This window comes from Pristiophorus japonicus, unplaced genomic scaffold (assembly GCF_044704955.1).
Source record: "Pristiophorus japonicus isolate sPriJap1 unplaced genomic scaffold, sPriJap1.hap1 HAP1_SCAFFOLD_338, whole genome shotgun sequence".
In the NCBI taxonomy this organism is placed as follows: Eukaryota; Metazoa; Chordata; class Chondrichthyes; family Pristiophoridae; genus Pristiophorus; species Pristiophorus japonicus.
In genome coordinates this window covers 32,278-45,670 of record NW_027253194.1, presented here as the reverse complement: position 1 = coordinate 45,670, position 13,393 = coordinate 32,278, and the positions used below count along the sequence as shown (strand labels likewise).

General features: G+C 47.1%; 1 protein-coding gene across 1 annotated transcript in view; it reads right to left on the bottom strand.

Moving 5' to 3' along the window:
* LOC139250035 (microtubule-actin cross-linking factor 1, isoforms 6/7-like) overlaps positions 1–13,393 on the bottom strand; it is a gene marked incomplete at its 5' end in the record, with an annotated part of 67,638 nt that overhangs the window by 23,323 nt on the left and 30,922 nt on the right. Inside the window, one exon of the mRNA XM_070872598.1 lies at positions 2,654–2,823. Coding sequence (XP_070728699.1) covers positions 2,654–2,823 — 170 coding nt within the window. The remainder of the gene's footprint in view (positions 1–2,653; positions 2,824–13,393) is intronic.

Genomic DNA, 13,393 nt, shown 5'->3' with positions numbered 1-13,393 from the left:
GTGGGGCCCAGAACTGCTCACAGTACTCCAGGTGTGGGCCCGGAACTGCTCACAGTGCTCCAGGTGTGGGCCCGGAACTGCTCACAGTGCTCCAGGTGTGGGCCCAGAACTGCTCACAGTGCTCCAGGTGTGGGCCCAGAACTGCTCACAGTACTCCAGGTGTGGACCCAGAACTGCCCACAGTACTCCAGGTGTGGACCCAGAACTGCCCACAGTACTCCAGGTGTGGGCCCAGAACTGCTCACAGTACTCCAGGTGTGGGCCTAGAACTGCTCACAGTGCTCCAGGTGTGGGCCCAGAACTGCTCACAGTACTCCAGGTGTGGGCCCAGAACTGCTCACAGTGCTCCAGGTGTGGGGCCCAGAACTGCTCACAGTGCTCCAGGTGTGGGCCCAGAACTGCCCACAGTACTCCAGGTGTGGGCCCAGAACTGCTCACAGTACTCCAGGTGTGGGACCCAGAACTGTTCACAGTACTCCAGGTGTGGGCCCAGAACTGCTCACAGTACTCCAGGTGTGGGCCCAGAACTGCTCACAGTACTCCAGGTGTGGGACCCAGAACTGTTCACAGTACTCCAGGTGTGGACCCAGAACTGTTCACAGTACTCCAGGTGTGGACCCAGAACTGCTCACAGTACTCCAGGTGTGGGCCCAGAACTGCTCACAGTGCTCCAGGTGTGGGCCCAGAACTGCTCACAGTGCTCCAGGTGTGGGCCCAGAACTGCTCACAGTGCTCCAGGTGTGGGGCCCAGAACTGCTCACAGTGCTCCAGGTGTGGGCCCAGAACTGCTCACAGTGCTCCAGGTGTGGGCCCAGAACTGCTCACAGTACTCCAGGTGTGGGCCCAGAACTGCTCACAGTGCTCCAGGTGTGGGCCCAGAACTGCTCACAGTACTCCAGGTGTGGGGCCAGAACTGCTCACAGTGCTCCAGGTGTGGACCCAGAACTGCTCACAGTACTCCAGGTGTGGGCCCGGAACTGCTCACAGTGCTCCAGGTGTGGGGCTGGGAACTACTCACAGTACTCCAGGTGTGGGGCCGGGAACTGCTCACAGTACTCCAGGTGTGGGCCCAGAACTGCTCACAGTACTCCAGGTGTGGGCCCAGAACTGCTCACAGTACTCCAGGTGTGGGCCCAGAACTGCTCACAGTACTCCAGGTGTGGGCCCAGAACTGCTCACAGTGCTCCAGGTGTGGGGCCCAGAACTGCTCACAGTGCTCCAGGTGTGGACCCAGAACTGCTCACAGTACTCCAGGTGTGGGCCCAGAACTGCTCACAGTACTCCAGGTGTGGGCCCAGAACTGCTCACAGTGCTCCAGGTGTGGGGCCGGGAACTGCTCACTGTGCTCCAGGTGTGGGCCCAGAACTGCTCACAGTACTCCAGGTGTGGGCCCAGAACTGCTCACAGTACTCCAGGTGTGGGCCCAGAACTGCTCACAGTGCTCCAGGTGTGGACCCAGAACTGCTCACAGTACTCCAGGTGTGGGCCCAGAACTGCTCACAGTACTCCAGGTGTGGGCCCAGAACTGCTCACAGTGCTCCAGGTGTGGGCCCAGAACTGCTCACAGTACTCCAGGTGTGGGACCCAGAACTGCTCACAGTACTCCAGGTGTGGGGCCCAGAACTGCTCACAGTGCTCCAGGTGTGGGACCCAGAACTGCTCACAGTACTCCAGGTGTGGGCCCAGAACTGCTCACAGTACTCCAGGTGTGGGGCCCAGAACTGCTCACAGTGCTCCAGTTGTGGGGCCGGGAACTGCTCACAGTACTCCAGGTGTGGGCCCAGAACTGCTCACAGTGCTCCAGGTGTGGGCCCAGAACTGCTCACTGTGCTCCAGGTGTGGGCCCAGAACTGCTCACAGTACTCCAGGTGTGGGCCCAGAACTGCTCACAGTGCTCCAGGTGTGGGCCCAGAACTGCTCACAGTGCTCCAGGGGTGGTCTAACCAGGGTTTGTACGGCTGCAGTATAACCTCTACCCCTGTATTCTAGCCCTCTGGATAGAAAGGCCAGCATCCCATTCGCCTTTGTGATTATTTTCTGTACGTGGCCATGATATTTTAACGATCGATGTACCTGAACCCCAAGTCTCTCTGCCCCCCCTCCCCCCGCTGTTTCTAACCTTGCACCATTTAGAAAGTGCCCTGTTCGATCCTTTTTAGTTCCAAAGTGGGTGACCTCACACTTGCCGACACTGAAACCCATTTGCCACAGGTTTGCCCATTCACTGAATCTGTCGCTACCCCGGTGTAACTTTATACTTCCATCTACACTGCCTGCAATGCCGCCTGTCTTTGTGTCATCGGAACATTCGGATATACGCCTTTCTATGTAAACATCTACGTTGTTAATAAATACAGTGAATAGTTGAGGCCCCGACACTGATCCCTGTGGGACATCACTAGTCACGTCCTGACAATTCGAGTCGCTGACCATTATCCCCACTCTCTGTCTCCGTCGCTCAACCAGTCTCCTAACCAGGTCAGGGATTTCCCACAATTCCATGGGCTTCCACCTTTGTCGCTGGAACCACCTTCTCTACATCGACCCTATAAACCCCTTCACAATTCGTGATCAGGCCACCCTCACTAGTTCTGGTGGTTCGCCCCATCCGTCCACCTAAAGGGGTCACTTCACACGACTGCACGTTCTGTACCTCTCCACACATTTGGCACACAGCGTGTCCCAGTGGTTGCGCACTTCTGCCAGCAGTTGCTGCAGCTGCTCTCGATCCCCTGCTCGCTGTGATTTGTCCATCAGTACCCGACCGTTTCTCAACGTCGCTTCATAAACAGCCCGCCGTCCTCGCAACTCCTTCTGTAATGCCTGAAATAACAACATCAGACCATAAGAATTAGGAACAGGAGTAGGCCATCGAGCCCCTCGAGCCTGCTCCGCCATTCAACAAGATCATGGCTGATCTGGCCGTGGACTCAGCTCCACTTACCCGCCCGCTCCCCGTAACCCTTAATTCCCTTATTGGTTAAAAATCTATCTATCTGTGACTTGAATACATTCAATGAGCTAGCCTCAACTGCTTCCTTGGGCAGAGAATTCCACAGATTCACAACCCTCTGGGAGAAGAAATTCCTTCTCAACTCGGTTTTAAATTGGCTCCCCCGTATTTTGAGGCTGTGCCCCCTAGTTCTAGTCTCCCCGACCAGTGGAAACAACCTCTCTGCCTCTATCTTGTCTATCCCTTTCATTATTTTAAATGTTTGTATAAGATCACCCCTCATCCTTCTGAACTCCAACGAGAAAAGACCCAGTCTACTCAATCTATCATCATAAGGTAACCCCCTCATCTCCGGAATCAGCCTAGTGAATCGTCTCTGTACCCCCTCCAAAGCTAGTATATCCTTCCTTAAGTAAGGTGACCAAAACTGCACGCAGTACTCCAAGTGTGGCCTCACCAATACCCTGTACAGTTGCAGCAGGACCTCCCTGCTTTTGTACTCCATCCCTCTCGCAATGAAGGCCAACATTCCATTCGCCTTCCTGATTACCTGCTGCACCTGCAAACTAACTTTTTGGGATTCATGCACAAGGACCCCCAGGTCCCTCTGCACCGCAGCATGTTGTAATTTATCCCCATTCAAATAATATTCCCTTTTACTGTTTTTTTTCCCCACTTTCCGACATTGTATTCCATCTGCCAAACCTTAGCCCATTCACTTAACCTATCTAAATCTCTTTGCAGCCTCTCTGTGTCCTCTACACAACCCGCTTTCCCACTAATCTTTGTGTTATCTGCAAATTTTGTTACACTACACTCTGTCCCCTCTTCCAGGTCATCTATGTATATTGTAAACAGTTGTGGTCCCAGCATCGATCCCTGTGGCACACCACTAACCACCGATTTCCAACCCGAAAAGGACCCATTTATCCCGACTCTCTGCTTTCTGTTAGCCAGCCAATTCTCTATCCATGCTAATACATTTCCTCTGACTCCGCGTACCTTTATCTTCTGCAGTAACCTTTTGTGTGGCACCTTATCGAATGCCTTTTGGAAATCTAAATACACCACATCCATCGGTACACCTCTATCCACCATGCTCGGTATATCCTCAAAGAATTACAGTAAATTAGTTAAACATGATTTCCCCTTCATGAATCCATGCTGCGTCTGCTTGATTGCACTATTCCTATCTAGATGTCCTGCTATTTCTTCCTTAATGATAGCTTCAAGCATTTTCCCCACTACAGATGTTAAACTAACCGGCCTATAGTTTCCTGCCTTTTGTCTGCCCCCTTTTTTAAACAGAGGCGTTACATTAACTGCTCTCCAATCCGCTGGTACCTCCCCAGAGTCCAGAGAATTTTGGTAGATTATAACGAATGCATCTGTTATAACTTCCGCCATCTCTTTTAATACCCTGGGATGCATTTCATCAGGACCAGGGGACTTGTCTACCTTGAGTCCCATTAGCCTGTCCAGCACTACCCCCCTAGAGATAGTGATTGTCTCAAGGTCCTCCCTTCCCACATTCCTGTGACCAGCAATTTTTGGCATGGTTTGTGTGTCTTCCACTGTGAAGACCGAAGCAAAATAATTATTTAAGGTCTCAGCCATTTCCACATTTCCCATTATTAAATCCCCCTTCTCATCTTCTAAGGGACCAACATTTACTTTAGTCACTCTTTTCCGTTTTATATATCTGTAAAAGCTTTTACTATTTGTTTTTATGTGTTGCACAAGTTTACCTTCGTAATCTATCTTTCCTTTCTTTATTGCTTTTTTAGTCATTCTTTGTTGTTGTTTAAAATTTTCCCAATCTTCTAGTTTCCCACTAACCTTGGCCACCTTATTCGCATTGGTCTTTGATTTGATAATCTCCTTTATTTCCTTGATCCTTGATTAAACATACATTCAGATCATATCTCCACCTTCAAATCAGTGTGCTAGGGAGAGAGTGTGTTAGTTACACGGGGTGTGTGTGTGTGTGTGTATGTGTGTGTGTTAGTTAAACAGTGTGTGTGTGTGTGTGTGTGTGTGTGTTAGTTAAACAGTGTTTGTGTGTGTGTGTGTGTGTGTGTGTTAGTTGCACAGCGTGTGTGTGTTAGATACATAGAAACATAGAAACATAGCAACTGATGTGTGTGTGTTAGTTACACAGTGTGTGTGTGTTAGTTGCTATGTTTCTATGTTTCTATGTAACTAACACACACGCTGTGCAACTAACACACACACTAACTCTGTGTGTTAGTTACACAGTGTGTGTGTGTGTTAGTTACACAGTGTGTGTGTGTGTGTGTGTGTTAGTTGCACAGCGTGTGTGTGTGTGTTACACAGCGTGTGTGTGTGTGTTAGTGACAGTGTGTGTGAGTGTGTGTGTGTGTGTTAGTTACACAGTGTGTGTGTGTGTTAGTGACAGTGTGTGTGTGTGTGTGTGTGTGTGTGTTAGTTACACAGTGTGTGTGTGTTAGTGACAGTGTGTGTGTGTGTGTGTGTGTGTGTGTGTGTGTTACACAGCGTGTGTGTGTGTGTGTGTTAGTTACACAGCGTGTGTGTGTTAGTTACATAGAAACAAAGAAAATAGGTGCAGGAGTAAGCCATTCGGCCCTTCGAGCCTGCACCACCATTCAATGAGTTCATGGCTGAACATGTAACTTCAGTACCCCATTCCTGCTTTCTCGCCATACCCCTTGATCCCCCTAGTAGTAAGGACTTCATCTAACTCCTTTTTGAATATATTTAGTGATTTGGCCTCAACAACAGTGTGTGTGTGTTCGTTTCACATCGTGTGTGTGTGTGTTAGTCGCACAGCGTGTGTGTGTGTTAGTTACACAGCGTGTGTGTGTGTATGTGTGTGTTAGTTACACAGCGTGTGTGTGTGTTAGTTACACAGCGTGTGTGTTAGTTACACAGCGTGTGTGTGTGTGTTAGTTACACAGCGTGTGTGTGTGTGTGTGTGTGTGTGTGTTAGTTACATAGCGTGTGTGTGTGTGTTAGTTACACAGCGTGTGTGTGTGTGTTAGTTACACAGCGTGTGTGTGTATGTTAGTTACACAGCGTGTGTGTTGTTAGTTACATTGTGTGTGTGTGTGTGTGTTAGTTACACAGTGTGTGTGTGTTAGTTACACAGTGTCTGTGTGTGCTAGTTACACAGCGTGTGTGTGTGTGTGTGTGTTAGTTACACAGCGTGTGTATATGTGTGTGTTAGTTACAAAGCGCGTGTGTGTGTATGTTAGTTACACAACTTGTGTGTGTGTATGTGTTAGTTACACAGTGTGTGTGTGTGTGCGTTAATTACACAGTGTGTGTGTGTGTGTGTTAGTTACACTGTATGTGTGTTAGTTACACAGTGTGTGTGTGTTAGTTACACAGCGTGTGTATGTGTATGTGTTAGTTACACAGCATGTGTATGTGCGTTAGTTACACAGTGTGTCTGTTAGTTGCACTGCATGTGTGTGTTAGTTACACAGCAAATGTGTGTGTGTTAGTTACACTGCGTGCGTGTGTGTGTGTTAGTTACACAGCGTGTGTGTGTGTATGTGTTAGTTAAACAGTGTGTGTGTGTTAGTTACACAGTGTGTGTGTGTGTATGTGTTAGTTAAACAGTGTGTGTGTGTGTGTTAGTTACACAGTGTGTGTGTGTGTGTTTGTGTGTTAGTTACACAGTGTGTGTGTGTGTGTTAGTTACACAGCATGTGTATGCGCATGTTAGTTACACAGTGTGTGTGTGTGTGTTAGTTACACAGCGTGTGTGTGTGTGTTAGTTACACAGCGTGTGTGTGTGTATGTGTTAGTTACACATTGTGTGTGTGTGTGTTAGTTACACATTGTGTGTGTGTGTTAGTTACACGTGTGTGTGTGTGTTAGTTATACAGCGTGTGTGTGTGTGTTACACAGCATATGTGCGTGTGTGTTACACAGCGTGTGTGTGTGATGTTACAGTGTGTGTGTATGCGTGTGTTACACAGCGTGCGTGTGTGTGTTACACAGCATATGTGTGTGTGTGTTACACAGCATGTGTGTGTGCGTGTATTACACAGCATGTGTGTGTGTGTTAGTTACACAGCGTGTATGTGTGTGTGGTATTTATACAACTTGTGTGTGTGTTACACAGCATGTGTGTGTGTGTTATACAGCGTGTGTGTGTGTGTGTTACACAGCGTATGTGTGTGTGTTACACAGCGTGTGTGTGTGTGTGATGTTACAGTGTGTGTATGTATACGTGTGTTACACAGCATGTGTGTGTGTTACACAGCGTGTGTGTGTGTGTGTTACACAGCATATGTGTGTGTGTTACACAGCGTGTGTGTGTGTGTGTGTGTATTACACAGCATGTGTGTGTGTGTTAGTTACACAGCGTGTATGTGTGTGTGGTATTTATACAATGTGTGTGTGTTACACAGCGTGTGTGTGCGTATGTTACACAGTGTGTGTGTGTGTTACACAACATGTGTGTGTGTGTTACACAGCGTGTGTGTCTATGTGTGTTACACAGTGTGTGTGTTACACAGTGTGTGTGTGTGTGTGTCACACCGTGTGTGTGTGAGTGTGCGCCCGTTACACAGTGTGTGTGTGTGTGTGTGTGGTATACAGTGAGTGTGTATCAGTGTGTTACATTGTGTGTGTGTGTTACACAGTGTGTGTGTGTGTTACACAGTGTGTGTGTGTGTGTGTGTGTTTTATACAGTGTGTAATAGTGTGTGTAACAGTGCGTGTGCGTGTGTGCATTACACAGTGAGTGTGTGTGTTACATAGTGTGTGTGTGTGTGTGTTAGTTACACTGTGTGTGTGTGTGTTAGTTACACAGCGCGTGTGTGTTAGTTACACTGTGTGTGTGTGTGTTAGTTACACAGTGTGTGTGTGTGTGTTAGTTACACAGTGTGTGTGTGTGTGTGTTAGTTACACAGTGTGTGTGTGTGTGTGTTAGTTACACAGCGCGTGTGTGTTAGTTACACTGTGTGTGTGTGTGTGTTAGTTACACTGTGTGTGTGTGTGTGTTAGTTACACAGCGTGTGTGTGTGTGTGTTAGTTACACTGTGTGTGTGTGTTAGTTACACAGCGTGTGTGTGTGTTAGTTACACAGCGTGTGTGTGTGTGTGTGTTAGTTACACTGTGTGTGTGTGTGTTAGTTACACAGCATGTGTGTGTGTGTGTTAGTTACACAGTGTGTGTGTGTGTATTAGTTACACAGCGTGTGTGTGTGTGTGTTAGTTACACAGCATGTGTGTGTGTGTGTGTTAGTTATACAGCGTGTGTGTGTGTGTGTGTGTGTGTGTGTGTTACACAGCGTATGTGTGTGTGTGTGTTACACAGCGTGTGTGTGTGTGTGTGTGTGTGTGATGTTACAGTGTGTGTGTATGCGTGTGTTACACAGCGTGCGTGTGTGTGTTACACAGCATATGTGTGTGTGTTACACAGCATGTGTGTGTGTGCGTGTATTACACAGCATGTGTGTGTGTGTTAGGTACACAGCGTGTATGTGTGTATGGTATTTATACAACATGTGTGTGTGTTACACAGCGTGTGTGTGTGTTATACAGCGTGTGTGTGTGTGTGTTACACAGCGTATGTGTGTGTGTTACACAGTGTGTGTGTGTGTGATGTTACAGTGTGTGTATGTATACGTGTGTTACACAGCGTGTGTGTGTGTTACACAGCGTGTGTGTGTGTGTTACACAGCATATGTGTGTGTGTTACACAGCGTGTGTGTGCGTGTATTGCACAGCATGTGTGTGTGTGTTAGTTACACAGCGTGTATGTGTGTGTGGTATTTATACAATGTGTGTGTGTTACACAGTGTGTGTGTGTATGTTACACAGTGTGTGTGTGTGTTACACAACATGTGTGTGTGTGTTACACAGCGTGTGCGTGTGTGTCTATGTGTGTTACACAGTGTGTGTGTTACACAGTGTTTGTGTGTGTGTGTCACACCGTGTGTGTGTGAGTGTGCGCCCGTTACACAGTGTGTGTGTGTGTGTGTGGTATACAGTGAGTGTGTATCAGTGTGTTACATCGTGTGTGTGTGTGTGTGTTACACAGTGTGTGTGTGTGTTACACAGTTTGTGTGTGTGTGTGTGTGTGTGTTTTATACAGTGTGTAATAGTGTGTGTAACACAGTGCGTGTGCGTGTGTGCATTACACAGTGAGTGTGTGTGTTACATAGTGTGTGTGTGTGTTTTAGTTACACTGTGTGTGTGTGTGTGTTAGTTACACAGCGCGTGTGTGTTAGTTACACTGTGTGTGTGTGTGTTAGTTACACTGTGTGTGTGTGTGTGTGTGTTAGTTACACAGCGTGTGTGTGTGTGTGTTAGTTACACTGTGTGTGTGTGTTAGTTACACAGCGTGTGTGTGTGTTAGTTACACAGCGTGTGTGTGTGTGTGTGTGTTAGTTACACTGTGTGTGTGTGTGTTAGTTACACAGCATGTGTGTGTTGTGTGTTAGTTACACAGTGTGTGTGTGTGTATTAGTTACACAGCGTGTGTGTGTGTGTGTTAGTTACACAGCATGTGTGTGTGTGTGTGTGTTAGTTATACAGCGTGTGTGTGTGTGTGTGTGTGTGTTACACAGCGTATGTGTGTGTGTGTGTTACACAGCGTGTGTGTGTGTGTGTGTGTGTGATGTTACAGTGTGTGTGTATGCGTGTGTTACACAGCGTGCGTGTGTGTGTTACACAGCATATGTGTGTGTGTTACACAGCATGTGTGTGTGTGCGTGTATTACACAGCATGTGTGTGTGTGTTAGTTACACAGCGTGTATGTGTGTGTGGTATTTATACAACATGTGTGTGTGTTACACAGCGTGTGTGTGTGTTATACAGCGTGTGTGTGTGTGTGTTACACAGCGTATGTGTGTGTGTTACACAGTGTGTGTGTGTGTGTGTGATGTTACAGTGTGTGTATGTATACGTGTGTTACACAGCGTGTGTGTGTGTTACACAGCGTGTGTGTGTGTGTGTTACACAGCATATGTGTGTGTGTTACACAGCGTGTGTGTGTGTGTGTATTACACAGCATGTGTGTGTGTGTTAGTTACACAGCGTGTATGTGTGTGTGGTATTTATACAATGTGTGTGTGTTACACAGTGTGTGTGTGTATGTTACACAGTGTGTGTGTGTGTTACACAACATGTGTGTGTGTGTTACACAGCGTGTGCGTGTGTGTCTATGTGTGTTACACAGTGTGTGTGTTACACAGTGTTTGTGTGTGTGTGTCACACCGTGTGTGTGTGAGTGTGCGCCCGTTACACAGTGTGTGTGTGTGTGTGTGTGTGGTATACAGTGAGTGTGTATCAGTGTGTTACATCGTGTGTGTGTGTGTGTGTTACACAGTGTGTGTGTGTGTTACACAGTTTGTGTGTGTGTGTGTGTGTGTTTTATACAGTGTGTAATAGTGTGTGTAACACAGTGCGTGTGCGTGTGTGCATTACACAGTGAGTGTGTGTGTTACATAGTGTGTGTGTGTGTTAGTTACACTGTGTGTGTGTGTGTGTTAGTTACACAGCGCGTGTGTGTTAGTTACACTGTGTGTGTGTGTGTTAGTTACACAGCGTGTGTGTGTGTGTGTTAGTTACACTGTGTGTGTGTGTGTTAGTTACACAGCGTGTGTGTGTGCGTGTGTTAGTTACACAGCCTGTGTGTGTGTTAGTTACACAGTGTGTGTGTGTGTGTGTGTGTTAGTTACACTGTGTGTGTGTGTGTGTTAGTTACACAGCATGTGTGTGTGTGTGTTAGTTACACAGTGTGTGTGTGTGTATTAGTTACACAGCGTGTGTGTGTGTGTGTTAGTTACACAGCGTGTGTGTGTGTGTGTTAGTTATACAGCGTGTGTGTGTGTTACACAGCGTATGTGTGTGTGTGTTACACAGCGCGTGTGTGTGTGTGTGATGTTAGTGTGTGTGCGTATGCATGTGTTACACAGCGTGTGTGTGTGTTACACAGCGTGTGTGTGTGTGTGTGTATTACATAGCATGTGTGTGTGTGTTAGTTACACAGCGTGTATGTGTGTGGTATTTATACAACGTGTGTGTGTGTTACACAGCGTGTGTGTGTGTGTTATACAGCGTGTGTGTGTGTGTGTGTTACACAGCGTATGTGTGTGTGTTACACAGCGTGTGTGTGTGTGTGTGTGATGTTACAGTGTGTGTGTGTATACGTGTGTTACACAGCGTGTGTGTGTGTTACACAGCGTGTGTGTGTGTGTTACACAGCATATGTGTGTGTGTTACACAGCGTGTGTGTGTGTATTACACAGCATGTGTGTGTGTGTTAGTTATACAGCGTGTATGTGTGTGTGGTATTTATACAACATGTGTGTGTGTTACACAGCATGTGTGTGTGTGTTATACAGCGTGTGTGTGTGTGTTACACAGCGTATGCATGTGTGTTACACAGCGTGTGTGTGTGTGATGTTACAGCGTGTGTGTGTATACGTGTGCTACACAGCGTGTGTGTGTGTTACACAGCGCGTGTGTGTGTGTGTGTTACACAGCATATGTGTGTGTGTTACACAGCATGTGTGTGTGTGTGTGTGATGTTACAGTGTGTGTGTATACGTGTGTTACACAGCGTGTGTGTGTGTTACACAGCGTGTGTGTGTGTGTGTGTGTGTTACACAGCATATGTGTGTGTGTTACACAGCGTGTGTGTGTGTGTGTATTACACAGCATGTGTGTGTGTTAGTTACACAGCGTGTATGTGTATGTGGTATTTATACAATGTGTGTGTGTTACACAGCATGTGTGTGTGTGTGTTAGTTACACAGCGTGTGTGTGTGTGTGTATGTGTTAGTTACACATTGTGTGTGTGTGTGTTAGTTACACATTGTGTGTGTGTGTTAGTTACATGTGTGTGTGCGTTAGTTATACAGCGTGTGTGTGTGTGTGTGTGTTAGTTATACAGCGTGTGTGTGTGTGTGCGTGTTAGTTATACAGCGTGTGTGTGTGTGTGTGTGTTACACAGAATATGTGTGTGTGTGTTACACAGCGTGTGTGTGTGATGTTACAGTGTGTGTGTGTATGCATGTGTTACACAGCGTGCGTGTGTGTTACACAGCGTGTGTGTGTTACACAGCATGTGTGTGTGTGCGTGTATTACACAGCATGTGTGTGTGTGTTAGTTACACAGCGTGTATGCGTGTGTGGTATTTATACAACGTGTGTGTGTGTTACACAGTGTGTGTGTGTTATACAGCGTGTGTGTGTTATACAGCGTGTGTGTGTGTGTGTTACACAGCGTATGTGTGTGTGTTACACAGCGTGTGTGTGTGTGTGTGTGATGTTACAGTGTGTGTGTGTATACGTGGGTGTTACACAGCGTGTGTGTGTGTGTGTGTGTGATGTTACAGTGTGTGTGTGTATACGTGGGTGTTACACAGCGTGTGTGTGTGTGTGTGTGTTACACAGCATGTGTGTGTGTGTTAGTTACACAGCGTGTATGTGTGTGTGGTATTTATACAATGTGTGTGTATTTACACAGCATGTGTGTGTGTATGTTACACAGTGTGTGTGTGTTACACAACATGTGTGTGTGTGTTACACAGCGTGTGCGTGTGTGTCTATGTGTGTTACACAGTGTGTGTGTTACACAGTATTTGTGTGTGTGTGTCACACCGTGTGTGTGTGAGTGTGCGCCCGTTACACAGTGTGTGTGTGTGTGTGTGTGTGTGTGTGTGTGTGTGTGTGTGTGGTATACAGTGAGTGTGTATCAGTGTGTTACATCGTGTGTGTGTGTGTGTGTGTTACACAGTGTGTGTGTGTGTGTTACACAGTGAGTGTGTGTGTGTGCGTTACAGTCTGTGAGTGTTACACAGTGTGTGTGTGTGTGTGTGTGTGGTATACAGTGAGTGTGTATCGGTGTGTTACCTCGTGTGTGTGTGTGTGTGTTACACAGTGTGTGTGTGTGTGTTACACAGTGAGTGTGTGTGAGTGTGTTACACAGTGCGTGTGTGTGTGTGTGTGTGCGTGTTTTATACAGTGTGTAATAGTGTGTGTAACACATTGCGTGTGCGTGTGTGCATTACACAGTGAGTGTGTGTGTGCGTTACTGTGTGTGTGTGTATATGCGTTACACAGCGAGTGTGTGTGTGCATTACACAGTGTGCGTGTGTTACACAGTGAGTGTGTGTGTTACATAGTGTGTGTGTGTGCGTGTTAGTTACACTGTGTGTGTGTGTGTGTGTTAGTTACACAGCGTGTGTGTGTGTGTGTTAGTTACACTGTGTGTGTGTGTGTGTTAGTTACACAGCGTGTGTGTGTGTGTTAGTTACACAGCGTGTGTGTGTGTTAGTTACACAGCGTGTGTGTGTTAGTTACACAGCGTGTGTGTGTGTTACACAGCGTGTGTGTGTGTGTGTTACACAGCATATGTGTGTGTGTTACACAGCGTGTGTGTGTGTATGTGTGTGTATTACACAGCATGTGTGTGTGTGTTAGTTACACAGC